General features: G+C 38.4%; 1 protein-coding gene across 1 annotated transcript in view; it reads right to left on the reverse strand.

Moving 5' to 3' along the window:
• Nucleotides 1–18,149, reverse strand: part of LOC126272253 (interleukin-1 receptor-associated kinase 1-like) — a 152,706-nt gene that overhangs the window by 57,042 nt on the left and 77,515 nt on the right. Inside the window, exons 5-10 of the mRNA XM_049974967.1 lie at nt 16,742–16,923; nt 16,350–16,535; nt 13,899–14,014; nt 10,168–10,357; nt 5,781–5,843; nt 1,889–2,099 (exon numbers count right to left, since the gene is read on the reverse strand). Coding sequence (XP_049830924.1) covers nt 1,889–2,099; nt 5,781–5,843; nt 10,168–10,357; nt 13,899–14,014; nt 16,350–16,535; nt 16,742–16,923 — 948 coding nt within the window. The remainder of the gene's footprint in view (nt 1–1,888; nt 2,100–5,780; nt 5,844–10,167; nt 10,358–13,898; nt 14,015–16,349; nt 16,536–16,741; nt 16,924–18,149) is intronic.

The raw sequence follows: 18,149 nt of genomic DNA on the forward strand, positions 1-18,149 counted from the left end.
AAACCATAAGGCTAAAGAAATACAGACAGAGGTCAAATGAACGTTAAGATAAACAAAAGGCAAAGAAAAATCAAGGAAGAAGTAAAATAGAGGAAGGGTGAAGGCCTGGGAGAAAGTGATAAAAATCTTCCTCTCAAAGAAAACGTAAAACTAGATTAGCCATTGAGGCATTGTCTCCTAACGCCATAGGCAGAGTGGCAGGTTTAAAGTCCACCTCAGGGTGGCTAAAATTGGGCAATCTGACAAGATGTGGGCCACAGTCAAGTGGGAATCACAGAGACATTGAGGAGCGTCCTCGTGACGTAGGAGGTGGCCATGAGTCAGCCAAGTATGGCTGATGCAGAGTCGACAAAGGACAATGGAGTCCCTGTGGGTGGCTCACATGAGTGACCACACACCACACACATTGTCTCCTTAATAACAGGTAGTTTATTTGATGTACTGAGGGTGTGCCATTCAGTAGCCCAGATCCTGAAAACTTTACGGCATAAGACCAATCAGAGATCAGTCACCAGTGTGTTGATCTCTAAAGTCGGTTTAGTGGTAGCCTGTTTGGCCAGCCTGTCAGCCCGTTCTTTCCTGGGATTCCAATATGTTCTGGGGTCCACATGAAGGCCACTGAATGTCCAACATTTTTGAGGGCAGAAACAGACTCCTAGAAAGTCATCACCAAAGTCTGGTGAGTGAAGCACTGGTCAAGAGCTTGTAGGAGTCACTACAGATGAGAAACCACTCACCTGTGCAGGAGTGGATATGCTCAAGAGCACAACAGATGGCTAAGCAACTCGGCAGTGAAAACACTGCAGTCATCCAGCAAGGAGCACTCTTCAGAATGTTCAACTTGAGCATAAGCGAAGCCAATGCGACCATCAGCAATCGAACCATCATTGTAGACAATTTCTGAGCCCTGGAGCTCGCCAAGAATAGAGAAAATCTGGCGGCAGAGGGCCTAACGAGGAACTGAGTCATTTGGGGCTCGCGATGGGTCCAGACGAAGCTGTGGGTGAGGTACGAACCATGGAGGTGTATGTGAGTGGACTCGAAGGAAAGATAGCAGAGGTAAAGACTTGAGTTTCTGAGAAGGGACACTTTGTTTTATATTTTACCTTTCTGTCAGTCAGACATTTTACATCACTGGATACGTGATCAGAAATTTCGGGCTGCAGCATTGTGCACACCTTTTTGTGCTAAAGACAATCTTAATGTGGAGCAATGAATGTAATTTTATCTTCTGTTAATGTTATTATGTACACAATTGTTCCTTTTGAAATGCAGTTTATTATTTACAAGCTTCATGAGGGAATAAATGTACTTTGAAGCAGTTGCGTGAAGTATGTAATAAGTCAATAGAAAAAGCTGAACATCTTAATGTGATTTGGGAGTAATAAATGTGAAAATATTTCAAATTTGTCTGTACAGTATTGTGTCAGTTATTGAACATTCAGGCTACAACAACAACCAATTTCAGAAAGAGAGAAACTAAGGTTCCTGTGCTATTGAGCTACATGTCTTTCAAATATATGCTGAACAAGATGGAACTAAAATCAAACATTGTGGCATTCTTTTCGTGTTCTCTCATGAGTCACTAAAATATTCTCTCTATTTTAGCTGGTTTGAATTTTAACTGCCACTTTTTGCAGTCATTTTGTTCAGTAAGATTCAAACCAGTTGCTCATAACACCAAAAATTTTAAGCTTTCATATGAACTTTTTGGATGTCTGCATCAAAACAGAATAAATTGTTATAGATAAAGTGCAAAAACGCTAGGTCACCAAACACACCAAATTAAAAAATAGAAATAAATTGTGAGCTATGATATTAGAAGACAGAATGATTGGCTGCTTCAAAAGATGAAACAATGTGTGTGTATGACTTGAAAAATACTTACTCTGAGCACGTGATGCAATACGTCTTCGATTAGACATGCCTTCAAGCTGCTTCAATACTTCCTCCATTTCAGGTCTATCCTTTGCACGCTTGCGGACACACAACTTGCCCAGCTCCACCAGTTCTAGAAATGTTGCCTGATCACAAGGGCCTGCTTTCCTATCAGCTAATGTGAGGATCTGTTGATCTTCACACGCCTCCACATGGTCTTTCTGAATGTTGAAAAACATTAACTTCTTAAATCATGTCACACATTAGTTTACATTCATCAACAATAATATTGTTAAAAAGTAAATTCAAGCAAGGAAGACAAGTTATTTATTTCGAATTTTAAAACATTCATAACACTCCACTCAGGGATTCAGCATATTTTCATTACATCGTTCGACATCATAGGACATGCTGGGAAGGGAGGAGGAGGGGGAGGTATTAGTCTTATATTACACAGTACAAAAAACAATACCAAAACCAATGAAACTTTGATCACCAAATCATGTTTTAAATGTTCAATCCTATGCTTTGTTTTATGAAAAACAAATGCCTTCCAATGCCAGTCTAACACATAAAGTAAAAGTAAAATAAGTAGCAGGCAACCACTCACCTATAGGAGATCAAGGCCTGGAGCACAGAAACACTTAACAGAAAAGAAGCATTCATATTCACAGCATTTCTGTTCTCTATGAATTGATCCACTATAGCTGAGTGATTGCCGTTGCCTTTGCCTTATTTTACATACTGCTCTATCCAGGATTTTCCATAACTGTTAGATGTAGTAAATGTAAATGCCAAAATTAACAAGATTTCTCCAATGATGTGTTGTTTAACAGCGATAAACAATATTTTTCTTCACACAGTCTTCAAATTATAAATAAAATTCATGAGTTCTGTGATAAATAATAAAGTATTGAAGTCGAGTACAGTAAAAATGGGCTGCTGTGTCTCACGACAAAAGCAGGAAAACTTGAGAAGACCGTTTTAGTCACTCCTCCAATGTTATTCTTGTGATAGAACACAATTTGGTTAAGGTTCATTTACATTTGCTTTAACGCAGTAGTTATATATTTAAAAGGCTTACTTTTCTTCTTCCACCTTCCTCTTTGTGTGATTAGAAGGCAAATATGAGATGATATCCAATAAGTATAGCCAGAAATGATTATTTGCAGGACCCTTAAATAACATCAATAGCGAACAACAAAAGAATGTATCTGATTATTTTAAAAATCAGAAAAAAAACAGCACCAGCAATATATAATGTACAAATGGTTATGTAAGCTAGACTGTGGAACATAATAAAATTGGAAAGCACTGTAGTGTGGACTATTCTCCTTTAAACTGATACCAACAACAGTTATAGAAACTTCTGAGTAGATTACACATAACTGAATAAAGATAAAATCTCACTATGTAGTACAGACAACCTATTCACCAAAATTATTAGCCCACAAATGTTTCACTCTTATCCTAAGGCCTCATGTTCAACCCTACACCCACATCTAATCATGTTGGACTCATCAAAGATCTGCTCTCCTTTTTCCGATCCCTGCAACAGAAACACTTCTTAGCCACTCAGTTATTCAATGAATTCCTTTCTTCCAACTGTCCTTCCACAGGTCCCTTCCTAAGAACACCAACCTTTCAACAGAAGAAAGGACAGCCACACACAGCCTCAACAAAACATATCCTAAACTAATGACCCTACCTGCAGACAACAGTTCCACCACTGTCAATACAAATCACAGTTAGTGCTGGGTGGAAGTCTTCTGCCAACTATCTGACTCCTCCACTTATAAAGTCTGCCAGAGTGACCCCCCTCCACCCCAGAAGTGCAACATAAACTCCAACGTCCATCATCAGGGCTATGATTATCTATCTTCATGACCTGAAACTCCTTCCCACAACATCCTTGTCCATCAGTATGCCATTCCAAATCCCAACTCCTTGCCACAGGGATCATACCCCTGTGGGAGAACCAGGTGCAATACCTGCTCAATCCATCCACCCAGCACTTCCTGTTCCAGTCCTGTAGGGGTTATCCAAACCTATCAGAGGCAGGGGCACTTGTGAAAGCAGCCATGTCATATACCAGTTCTGCTGCAAATACTGCACAGGTTTTTTATATTGGTATTCAAACCACCTGTCCACTAGGATGGATGGCCGCTGCCAAATTGTGGTCAAGCAGAAACTGGACCACCCTGTGCCATAACATGCACCTGAGCATAACATGGCTACTTCACAACCCCCACCATCTGGATCCTCCCCTCCACCACCAGCTTTCCTGAACCACACAGATGGAAGTTACACGTACAATACATTTTCCATTTCTGAAATCATCACGGCTCAACCTATGGCAACCTACTGTCCCCATTCCCACTGACCATCAGTTTCCACCCTCTCTGTCCTATCACCTGCTCTGAATTCACTTCCCCTCACCCTTATTGTGTGCTGATCTCTGCAAATGCAACCACTGATCTTTACCCTTCTCTCGTCTACTTTTGCGCTACCCCTTTCCTGACCCCCTTCCCTCCCCCACAGCCTCCTAATGCTACATCTGTGACCCTTGTCTTGCCACCATCTAGTCCCAGTACACTCTACCAGGCAGCACTCATTTCTTTCCCACCACCTGTACACTCCTACTACCCCCTCCACCCCCCACCTCCTCCAACCACCAATGATCTGCTCCAGAATGCTACTTCAATTCAATGCAGTAACATTCTGGATGAAGCAGCTGGAGATACTGATCACATGTGTGGGAGATGTGCCTGCTTGTGTAAATGTGTGCGTGTGCTTCCTCTGTGAAGAAAGCTTTGGCCGCAAGCTCAATGAGTAACCATCTTTTCCCTGTGCCTCTCTGCAACTCAGTGTATCATCTTTATGAGGAGTAGCAATCTATCCTCTTCACTGTATTGTAAACATTATTCTAGTTCATCTTGAGCACCACAGCTGACAACATTAATGATTAATAAAAACACCAGAGCTGTATTATTACACATTTATTGAGTTACAATCAGTTTCGATTGCTGAACATCTTCCAATTGCCGAGTTTATGACTTAGGCATAATTCAGCAACCTGAAGATGAGTCGTAACACAATAAATGTGGAATATCACAGCGGAGTTGGTTTTTATTAGTCATTTCTCTGGTTCTTATTTATATGTCCACTCACTACTTGCATCTCAATTATATGGTTATTAACTATACAATAACATGTTGCTCATGGCCATAATTTTTTTGTTAAAAATCAAATGAACAATAACAAGCACATTGTTTTCTAAATATTGCTATCCTGAAACATCCAACCAAAACTTAAACGAATTAATGTTTTTTTATCCTTTTTTATGTCCTCTGCATCTAAATAGTTGTGCTGAATTATTTATAGGCAAACCGGAACGCATAAAAAAATGGGTACTTAATCAATCTGAATTTTTCAAAAGCCAGAGTACTCTAAATGCAGTTCTTGTACACATTTAATAATAAAAGGAAAATGGGAGAGAATTCATGGCAGGTTTATACAGTTTTTAGAATAAGAAACAACTTATTTCAGCATAAAGAAAACAGAGCAAAATGAGGAAGGAATGGAAGAAATGAAACCATCAGGAAATCTTTCAATTGTGATCTAGTTTTGCCACAATAGTCTTTTCAGCAGCAGAAATTGGTATCCACATTTTCAAGAAAAAAATTGGTAAAATGTTATCATTCATCACAAAAATGATCAAAATTGCATATACGTTTAGCTAACAGATATTATTATTAGGATTATGATGATGATGATAACGATAATGACTTAGTTAATGTTGTTGTTGCTATTGATTCATATAATTATGTAATGGACAGACCCATCTACTGATTCTTCACCAAGTTACAATTCCCAGAATTAATCAAATTACACACACTTACCAAAAATTTTTTCTGCCTTGACTCATCATATGCTCTTTGACCAGTAGCCAGCTCAAAGAGAACCTGGGGAGTAGAACAAATCATCAACTTACAGAGAACATGTACATTTATTTGTTTGTGATCTTTACTTCATTAGACAAAATGTATTTCACTATAGCAACTGTTATTTTAAGTCTAATTATACAAAATCTTGTCAAAAATATCTCCTACAACAAACTGTCTGCAAAGGATGCATGGAAATTTTTTGAACACTGTTATAGTGAATTGAGAATTTCCACGTAAATTCTAGAACCACTTGGCCTTCTACCATCTCGAACATACTATATTTTAGTTGTGAGTGTGGGATGATAGAATCCTACCTACTGTGCTTCACATGACTGTGTGTGCAGGTTTAAATTCAGTCGCAGGAAGAATGTGGATGCGGTGGTCGAATGGCACCAACAAGTACTTGTTGGGCAATCCATGGAAATTTTAGTGAAAGTGTGTATGAGAGGACCATGGAGTATTTATGTAACTTTGTGATAATAGTGGCAGTGGCTATTGTTAGTGAAAAAAGGAGAAAGAACTCTCAAAAAGGACTCTTATTCTAGCCTTGCTAGAGGCAAGACATATTTTATGAATCCTGTGATAGAGTCATGGTTACGAAGCCAACTCATTTGACAATGTAATTAACCTTGTTTCTGATGTGAGAAGATACAAGTGGCTTACAAGAAGTCAGATGTTTATGTGAGAAGTGAGAATTATGTTCTGTATGAAGTTTTAACATGGCTTTGGTTGATGAAAAGTAACCTTCGAGTATCTACTTATTCCACAGGTAGAGGGAAAATTTTCAAAATTCCAGTACCTCGCATCACTGTTCGGAGAAGAAGTTTAAAGAGATTCCAGAAGGCAGCGAAGAAGATCGGCTGCGGATAACAAGTAAGTCATCTCGTTAACTGAGGCAGTTTGGACACTTACTTCAACACACTCACACGTCGTCAAAAAGGTTAGAACGTCGCAACCGTGACAGGACTGAAAAAACAGAAATTCTTAGACCAAAAAATTAGGAAAGAAGCTGTTGTATGTTGCCATAGCAACTAAAGAAATACGACAAAGAATTTACGCTGAGACAGGTATTTAAAGCAGCAAAATTTTGAATTGACAAATAGAGAAGAAGATTCCAGTGTGTTTCTCTAAGACGCAACATGCCTACAAAACTTCAATGAAGAAGATCCGATGTGGGGAGTGTAGAGGTCTCACACACACCGCGGGGATGCAGATGCGGAAACCAACATCCGACGTCGCTGGCACCAGTTGCTGTTCACCAGTGCTGACCTGCCTCCACATCCGCTAACCGATACATTGCAAATTCTCCGTTGGGTGAGCGTAAAACAGAACTTTATTGTTTTAGTACAAAGTGGTACAGATTATTCAGTGAACTTTATTAGTGTAGTTATCATACTTAAAGTCAGTTAAATGCTTACAAGATCTAAAGCTTTCAAGAATATGGATAACTTACAGCAAGTAGAGGAAACCCAATAAACAGCTATGGCTATGAAAGTCAGTAAAGAAATGCCTGACTGATCTGAGTTAGTAAATCTAATCAAAGCCCAAAGTGCAGCTTCAACTACTCAGAATGAGACTCTAAGGAAAGAATTAGGCTTAATGAATTCTCAGTTAGATGCACAAAGTGAAGCTTCAAGTACTCAATTAAATGCTCAATTGAAGGCTCAGAGTGAAACTTTAGGATCGTTAAATGCCAAGGTCGATTCACCAAGTAAAGAATTTAGTAATCTATGCAAAGGCATGGGTGCTATGAAGACTGAATTCGATGCATTAAATAGTAAAGTAGATAATTTAAAGAATGAACTGACTGGTTCCTTGACCACTCATGTAAATCAAATGTTTACTTACATTAGTCATAAACAAAATGACAATTTCCTAGATCTAATGAAAAAGTTGGAATTTAACATTAAAGATAGATGTATTACTGTAGAATCCAAAATCAATGAGAAGTTAGGATTCTTTGAAAATGTATGTAATGTTAAGTTTAATGCTGTAAAGCAGGGATTGAATTCTTTAAAAGAGAATGCAGATTAGCAGAACGAATCAATGCTTGTCATTCAATCGCAAATTACAGGTGTCAGTATACGAGTAGGCAATGTAGAAAGAAGCTTCAAAGAGAAAATAACAAGCTCTGATATCATAAATGTAAGCAGTCTGGAGGAACAAGTTGAAGAAATTATAGATCGGAAAGTCACTGAGAGAGTAAGATCCGGGAACATATCACCTATTGCTTCTTCCGAACTTACTGATACCAGGAAGAGCACAGATGACATGTGGAGAGAAGTCAAGCTTATCCAGGACAAAGTACAAAAACAGGTTACGTTTCGAGGTTATTGAGACAATTCCCTAAATTCAAGCCCGATGGAGATGTACATCCGACACATTTCTTAAAAAGGTTTAACCAAGTTTTACCAAAAAACTGGGAAGATTCTAAAAAGATTGAATTTTCTGTAGGTTACCTTTTAGGGGACACCACAGAATGGGGGACTGTAAATATTGAGAAGTTTTCTTCTTGGGCAGGATTCTAAAAGAAATTTAAAGAGAAATACTGGCCAGACAGAGCTCAAGAAAAGTTAATATCACACCCATGGGACCTAGGTGGAGTCATCTATCCCCCAGGGACATTAACATTCTGAGTTAACAAGCAGAGTGACAACTGTTGGATCCCGAGTTGTTTTCGGTGTTTGTTCCAAAATAGTTTTCCTGCAATGAATTCCCTTAAAATCATAAACTATTCTGTCATCTATTCCTAAGATCTTAAACTATCCTGTAATTTTAGTGCTTGAGAAACTGAATATGACTACAAGATAAAGAAATCTTAAGAGACTCATAGAATAAGAAAGACAGTGATATTAACATAAAATAAAATGAATAGATTATTATATTTATGTGTAATATAAAATGTGAATAATTAAACAACCACGATACCATAGTGTATAAATTTCATATTCTGTATAGAGTATTTCAGCCTATACCTTTTATGAGACGTGATGTAAATGGGAGGGTTTGTATAGGTTTTGAAAGGGGTGGGTATTGTAAATAAAAGTGTGGTTTACAAGAGCAAATAAATCATGGCTAACACGAAACACACATCACACCTTTCAGACAACCCTCACAAACAAGTGTGTCCAATTCTTCACAATTTGTCATTTCCATAGGGTTGTTAAGTTTTCTTTCGGGGACCTCAAGGGTGAAGGAAAAAATGTCTGTTCTGTAGGAGATGTGTGGCATCTCGCTCAAGTACCTGAGGGGTAGGGATCCTAGGGAAGGGGGGTGGGAAGGGTTTCCTGTCTTTGGGGCTACCTTCTTTCTCTTCTTCGATCTTACCAACCATATCTCCCCCTCCCCCCCCCCCCCCCCCCCCCCCCAGCTCTTTCTTACTTCTCATTTGAGGCTACCTATTTTCTGCCTCTTTCCAATTTCACAAACTTCTAATGCTAAAGTCCTTCCCTGTTTCTGTGGTTTCTAATAACCTACATCTTACCTTTAGATAAGAAGGTCGAAGAATCAGACTACATAAACACACAACTGCATACACACAAAAATACATTTGCACATCTACTTCAACAATCACACATCGTCAAAAACGTTAAGACTGTCACTTCCAAACACCACTGCAATGGTTTCTATTGCAGTTCCTTTCCGGCAACAATCATTAATGTACTGTTAAACTAAAATTGAGTGTTCAGGAGCGTATTAATTATGAAATGTGGTTTCTATTGCAGTTCCTTTCCAACAGTCACCATTACAATACCATTACACTGAAGCTAAGTGTTCAGGAGCATATTACCTAAGAAATAATATTACTGACAATTTTTTTCCAAATTCATACACAAAAAAAAGTCAGTTCCATAACTATGGTATGAAAAGAGGGTTTATGTAATCTTGAAAATATTATTTATATGCTACAGTAGTCAATTCTCACTGACTGTATACTTTACTTGAAACCCACATCAAAGGTTAATTTCTTCACCAATCAAAGCTTGTGCTCCATCTCTAATGGTCTAATCCTTGACGGGACATTAAATTCTAACCTTTCTCCCTTCTTTCTTTCATTTGGCATTTGGGTTTACCTTGTAAACACCGTGAATGACGTTATCATTTAATTGGAAAATAAGTTATATGCTAGATAAATAACACCCTCACATTACTGATACTACAAATACAACGGACACAGTGTCATAAGCTGATGCTTCCAAATGTCTGCTACATTACCCAAAAAGGGGGAAGGGGGGGGGGAGGAGGGGAAGGGGAAGAGGAGGAGTAAAATAAGTTCACAGAGAAATTATATTATTCAACAAAATGGAAGATGTTAAATTAAAGAATGTGGGTGCATACTCACAATTCCAAAACTGTATGTATCAACCTTTGTGGAAATTTGTTTTGAACGCAGGAATTCATCAGGCAGATAGGGGCGGGTGCCATGGACTCGGCTCACTTTCATGTGTGTGTAATGACCCTGCGGACCATCACGTGCAAGCCCAAAATCACCAATCCTTGGTTCAAAGTTGGTATCCAGCAGTATGTTGGCACTGAACACATAACAGAGTGTTATAAAAACACAACACACTTTTCTGTGTGTAGATTTTGAATCGTACTCTGTTGCACAGAAAGTTAAAAAATTATTCAATTAACTTTCTGAAGTTATTTCACAATACCTCCAAATATTACATATTTATCTCAACATATTAGGTAGTTACAAAAATAGACATGAATTACAGGTTTTAAAAATGTTGGAATTCAGAAGCAAAGATTTCTTCGCCTCACAAAAAAAGTTTAGAGGTTGGATGAAATGGGACTAGTCAGGGATAATATACGAAAGTCATCCAGTACTGTCAGTCACTAGAGAAACAAGATAAGACCAGCAATAACTAGCCCTATTCTGCTGTGTCTCTCCTGAACTGAGCTCCAGGATGATTTTATCACTTTTTCTGTATTACTATCTGCATATCCAAATAACTTTATTTATCTGATTAACTGATCAGCATTATTGAGCTGCATGCGGACAGTATAAAGAAAAGAAGTTAGAGTATACAGATGAAGATTTAGATTTTGGTTGTGTGTTCTTAATTCATTCTCAAAAGAAGATAAGGAAAAAAGAAATGTCAGGGTTCACAAGCAGCAAAGAGGAGGACAGGTGTTTTCGTACAAACCTTTTAACAAGAAAAAAATTTGTTCCAGTAAACACTTCAAAATTAACTAATATATTAACAGCGAAGACTCAAATTACAAAGTGCTACAAATTATGAGCAATCAGAAACCAGAAACATAGCATACAGCTAAATATGAGAACTAAATGTGTGTGTGTGTGTGTGTGTGTGTGTGTGTGTGTGTGTGTGTGTGAGAGAGAGAGAGAGAGAGAGAGAGAGAGAGAGTGAGTAGGGGGGCTGGGTGGAAGATCTTGGGAGTTTAAATGTTGCTTTTTCTTCATTAAGCAGCAACTCTTCTGCTAATTTTGGTCTCTTTAAACATAAGTAGTTCTCAGGGGTTTAGTGATAGAAATTTTTAATGATGTGCACAAGGTTATCTTCTGACAGCATCTTCCTTTCTTAATATGTACCTACCTACATTCATTTCACACCTCTGACAAATTTTGTCCATGATGAGACTCAAAGAACATGATGGAATGCTGGATAGATATCAGGGAAAAACAATGAAGGTCTAGCCGTCCTGACAGTCCATTAAAATCTTCCATCTAGTAACTTAGATACCAGGCCGAATACAATACAGAATATTAAAAAAATATATAATACTCCTCGAGGGAGATAAAACAAAGGGCAGATTCAGTCAGAAAATCACCTGTTCCTACACCCAAACATGTGTGAAAAGTACTAAAAGGGCGAAATAGATGCACAGAGGGATAAAAGAGAGATGAAGTCTGAGGAAGACGATGATAATGGAAGGCGAAAACTCACTAAAATTGGCGAGAAGTCACAAAGGTCAAAGTAGAGAATAACTAAACAGTAATAAATATATGTATATTACTGTGGGTAGCAGGTTTGAGGGCGGGTAAGTGTAGAGAAAGGGGATGGCAGATATGACTGGATGAGGTGGATTTAGTTGATATGAACAGGAACAGAACGGAGAAAGTGTGGGGGTTGGGGAGCGGTTCGTAGTTAGTTTGTAGTTAGATATGTAAGATCGTGTGGCACCAGAAAAGTGTGGGAGATAACACGCAAAAATACGGTAACGGACACAGGGAGCATGATCTGTTTCAAGGTATAGGCTTAATTCCAGCACTACACAGCCGTCATTTCACCACCACACCCAGTCTTAATTTATTTTTATTTTTATTTCTCTCCTTTCCGCTACTTACCCCCCCCCCCCCCCCCCTCCACACCTTCTCTCCTACCTTCCGTCTAAACTGCAATACTCCACTGTCCGCCACTACCACCATACTATCCCTCCCCTCCCCGCCCCGCCCCAGCCTTCTCCTTACCCCCACCCAGTCGCCACTGCCATCATGCACTGGTGCTGCTGCTGCTCGCAGTGTAGTTTCTGCTCTCTGAGACTGTGTGTAAGTTGCACTGGCACGCGCGTGTGTGTGTGTGTGTGTGTGTGTGTGTGTGTGTGTGTGTGTGTGTGTGTGTGTGTGTGTGAACGTGCACGCTTTTATATGTGTGTCTACTGCTGACAAAGGCTTTAATAGCCAAAAGCTATGCTTGTGTGAATCTTTTTATTGTGCCCATCGTGACTCAACACCTCCGCTATATGGTGAGTAGCAACTTTCCTTTTCTCGTATTGTTACATTCCATCCTGGATTTTCCATTGTTTGACCAATAATATTTATGCATTTTTTGGCTATCTTGATGTCTTCTGCGTCCACCCCAGTACCAGGGAGGTATATGTGAATGTTTATAGTAATGAAATACTCACACTGCAGATCATACACAATTAGATCGTGCAAGTGTTGGACAGAAATTATTCTGCATTTTGTTTTTCAGACCATGGCTGTGCATACACAAAGCATCATTTTCCTGATTAATCAACTTGTTTCCATTGGTCAAAAGTCCAATCACTATCTTCCAATGGCCAGTGCAATCTAAACTACTATTGTTGCTTTAATAAGAGCAAACACATTGCACATCTGCTGAACACTTGTGTTTTACTTTTAAGATTGTATTCTGTTAGCAACAGCAACACATGTTTCTACTAACTCCATTAAAGAGCAGGTAAATTTCTTGCATCCACATTCTTAGAAGAAGCAAAGTCCTCCACATCTTGCTGGTTACTGCTGGTCTGATCACAATTTGTCCACCTTCAGTTTATGGTAATGAGGACTACAACCAAAGACCTGAAAAGCATTGCCACTTCCACAGTACTACTTCTCATCAACTGCATGGTGATTACAGTTCTTCCTTTGTCAATGCAGTACAAATCAACTTATTTTCCCAATATTTGGATACATGACTGACGGAATCATTTCTCTCTTTTCTCAGTACATGTTACATGCCTTTCATTAAATTTAATTTACAGTACCCTCTACAAGGGATTGATGAGCTCATTTCCAAATGAAAGGGGTGTCACAGTATTCTGGCTGTACAGTATACCAAAAGGGCATAATAAACAAATTGCAAAGCACAAATGATATACAAGTATTAATTAAGCATGCAAAAATTTGTAACTATCATCAAACATGATCCTTGCTAGCAGCAACTGGCAGTAGGAAGGCCTTAAGAGATTATCAGGCATTAATAAACTCAAACTCAAGATGAACTAAAAGTACAACAGTAAGTATCAATGAAAACTACATTTCAAGGGACTGAATAAGGGGTGGTTTCCTTACCTCTCCAAGGCTTAAAATAAAAGATTATTCGAACATTCTATCTCATAAAAAACGTTTATTCAATGATAACACGCAACTGCTACTCTACTACTACAGATTACTGAGTAATTTAGTTAGTAAATCAGAAACTTACGGCCGTAGGCAGAAGCCATAGCAGAGTTAAATGTTATTCTGCAATAAATTGTTTAGGATATTCAACTCTGAGATTTCTATAAGTAATGTATTTATGACATGTCCACATTACTGTTTGGAATTTAATTTCTTATTATCAAAAGATGGGTACGTACCTCTTTATATCACCATGGATAAATGGTTTTTTGTTGTTGTGCAAGAACTGAAGACCTCTTGCCGTCCCTTCAGCAATATTGTGACGCTGATCCCATGACAGTGGAGGAGTGCCATTCTACAAAATATAGCACCAGTTACTATACATGGTGTCAAAATTCTTCTTCAGTATATCTGGCGTTGGAATAATTATATAAAATTGATAAAGCATGCTCTTTTCCACATATCATCTTCAGTAACTCCAGCACTCTACATATGTACATGCATACATTCTCATTCTCTCTCTCTCTCTCTCTCTCTCTCTCTCTCACACACACACACACACACACATACACACAAACTGCTACAGAAATAACAACATACATAATAGTACAGTCAGTGAACTTAATGATAACTCAACTGATACAACATTTTATTGCAGTACATTTTCGAGAGGAAGAAAAAGTTGATTTGACACAAGATAAACGAACAATTTATACTTTTCCTGCTTCTAAATTTATCCTTCTTTGAATGTTGTACATTATTAAGAGAGTTCACTACAATATATGCATACAGGTAAACAGTCTGAGTGCAAGATATATTTATACACCACATTAAGTCAGGTGGAAGACTAATGGCACACAAGTCTCTTCCTTAACCTCTAAGTTTTAACATTTGAGGTCACTGATTAGAGTTACATCATGCAGTTAGAATATCTCAATTTCTTAGCACTGTAAGATCATGTATTTCATGCCTACCTTCAAATATAATTTAATTTGATGCAAATTCTTAGAAGCTTTAGGTCTACTTCATGGCTTATATTAGAAGTGAGGGTTAATTATTGAGCTAACACTTCATGAAGAAAATTTATGAAATAATGTAAAATGAGCAGTTGAACAATAACAAGACTAAATATATTCAAGCAAAGTGCTAACTTTACTATATTTACAGAGAATAAACCTTACAGATGGTAAAACCCTGAGGTGTCTGTTCCTATGGAGAAGTCAGGAATGAGTAGCTAGCAAGTTCAGGGGAGGCAGTAGATGTCCAGGCTCTGAATGAGGAATGGAATAGTGTCAGAAGCAGCATGGTCTCAGTGTGCAGCACATGGGTACTGGACACTCAGTGTGTGTCCGACCGACACCATATGATTCATTCTGAAAGCTGTCAAACTTTTCTTCTCTTTTGAATGTGCCTGTAGATGACTCAAAGGCTCTGCTACTTGGTGAGCGGTCTAGTTTATTCCTTTTGCATTCTGTCGTAACTGATTCATTTACTTTACATGAACTGTCCCAGAAGAGTGCAAATATGTAAAATAAACCAGCCTCTTGCCTTGATGTCAACAGAATTTGCTATACCCCTAAGTGGAATATATGGCAAATTGAGCTTTTTGTAATAGTTTACCAAAGTACTGGTTTCATTTTAACTTTTCATTCAGCTGGAACTCATAGAAAGTGTTTCAATGAATGTATGACCAGTAATGTCTACTTCTGGTAATACCTGGCATTATTTAATTCTTTTAGAAATTGCTTGATATGAGTCTTTGTGTGAGTCAGATTGAAATTGTTTGTGTAAACCAGTTGCAGGCCTATTTGGCTAAGATCAGAGCTTTCTCTTTTGAGACATAGTGGGCCACATTGTGTTTCTGCTTATCAGCCAGCCCCAGTTACACACACTGCTACTATTATTAACTTTTCCCTTTCACTTCCCTTGCTGCCACACCCATCACTATTAATGTAATCACTTATTGTTTCTTTCTCATAAACATGCACAAGTAAATCTCATTCTTGACCCACAGTTCACAATTTCACTATATTTGTTGCATGAATGCACTGTTCAAGGAATAGCTATCATGAGGAGCGATGGGGGGTGGGGGCAGAGAGAGAGAGGGAGAGAGAACAAACTTAAAAATTTTAAGCAATAATCATTATTATAGTATGAATATAACCATCATTTTTGTCCTTCCAAAGCAGAAAGGCTTTCAGAGGCTAGAATTTAATGCAAACCAGCTCCATAATGGGTTGGGTTGGGTTGCTTGGGGAAGGAGACCAGACAGCGAGGTCATCGGTCTCATCGGATTAGGGAAGAAAGTTGGCCGTGCCCTTCCACAGGAACCATCTGGGCATTTGCCTGGAGAGATTTAGGGAAATCACGGAAAACCTAAATCAAGATGGCTGGACGTGGGAGTTCCATAATGTTTACAGCAAAAGCAAAGCATATTCATTTGAAGTGTGAGGGATATAAATGTTTGGAGTCCACAGCAGCACTCAAAAATGTGTGATTTTTCATCTTAACTCAATGACTTTAATGACACACTTCATATCAAAATTTTTTCATTCTATAAATGCAGTCTGAAGAACAGAATGTAAAAGAATACAAATGATTCACAAGTCTTCAATTTACCAATTACTCATACTGCAAGGTATGAACAATACTTCTGCAATTTTTGAGTAATTACAAAGAACACAACTTACTCGACAAAGAAGACGATCTTCAACAGATCCATTAGGCATGTACTGGTACACAAGACAAGGCTCATCTCCACCCATACTGAAGCCATAAATAGGTAATATGTTGTCATGTCGGCAAGCATTCAGAACTCTCAGCTCACGCAATGATTGCTCGATCTGAGCCTGGTAACTCTCATCAGATTCTGTTCTCTGTAAGCATAGAGAAAATGTAGCACAGCAACCATAATGACACAGAGGATTGTAAATGAATAATATGACTGATAAGTTAATTAGAATTATTCTAAGTTCCAGTACACATTCTGTCTTAAGTGTGAGACAATGTTAATATCTGAGATTTACACAAGAAGTATTTTAAGAAAGGGGGAGGAAGGGGCAAATGAGATTGCACGAGTTACCTGTTCAAGTCTTTTGATGGCTACAGGCGTATTTTTCCATATTCCTTTAAACACTGTGCCAAATCCACCCTTGCCAAGAATTGTGTGTTTGTCCCAACCATTTGTAGCAACCATCAGCTCTTTGTATGGAATATCAGGTATGGTGCCACAGGATTCAGCAATTGATGACACATCTGAAGCATCTGCACAAATAAAGAACATATTAAGAAATATTTGTTTTGAAAATCTCATTACTAACACAAACTGAATAACCACAATAATAATAATAATAATAATAATAATAATAATAATAATAATAATAATAATAATGATAATAATGGCAAAGACCTGTATAGGCTACACGATGAACGGGAAACGGGTGTCCACTATCAGTATAATAAAGACAGGAGATTTGAGAAGTAAACAGTAAGGGTTATTTCTGATGATGGATGCATAGGGGATAGAAGGTGTACCAGCCACCTACCACTGGAGGTGCCATCACAGCTTAGTTGGTGTGAACCACAGTCCAGAAAGAAGGAAAGGAGCAGGAGGGAGGAAAAATACACCTTTCCATGTCAAGAGCTGAGTCCAGAGAGAATGAATGCCTCCTGCTCGCTACTCTGGGTTGGGTTGGGTTGATTTGGGGGACAAGACCAAACAGCGAGGTCATCAGTCTCATCGGATTAGGGAAGGAAGTCAGCAGTACCCTTTCAATGGAACCATTCTGGCATTTGCCTGAAGTGGTTTAGGGAAATCACAGAAAACCTAAATCAGGATGGCCAGATGTTCGCTCGGTCACTACTCTGGCTGCATCTCTCCAAACGGCAAGTGCTTCTGCTCCCAAGCACCCTACTGATTGCGTACAGGAATAATGTGGAAAGAACTGAATTGTCAGCAAACCTTCGCTGAAATGAACTCCTTCTGTCCTGATATATAGATTGTCTTGGTACATAGGCACATGAAAGAGTGCCGCTTAAAGATTGGAAAACCACTGATGAGAAAAAAATTAAATTATCAATAGCAGACTCCCTATAATCCCTCTGAACAGATGGTGGCTTGTACAGATCAGATATAATGTGGCAGATCTGTACAGTGGGTAAATAATGGATTCAGTATATCTGAACATGCTTTAGTTTATGATAAGTGACAAGTGACAAGTACATGTTAATTGTCATGTAATCTGCACAACAACATGCTCAAATAAATGCAGAGTCATAAGCTTGCAAAAAGGGTTCAACTCTGAATTTAATACAGCTATAACTATCATCATCATCATCCTCCTCCTCCTCCTCCTCCTCCTGATAGTGATGATAATGACAAACATTATAACAACAATGACGAGAATCATCATGACAATGATTATGTAATCTTCAAGTGAGGAGATCTTCACAGTCATATGTCATGATTATGGTACTATTTAAAGTCAATT

Source organism: Schistocerca gregaria, chromosome 5 (genome assembly GCF_023897955.1).
Source record: "Schistocerca gregaria isolate iqSchGreg1 chromosome 5, iqSchGreg1.2, whole genome shotgun sequence".
NCBI lineage: Eukaryota > Metazoa > Arthropoda > Insecta > Orthoptera > Acrididae > Schistocerca > Schistocerca gregaria.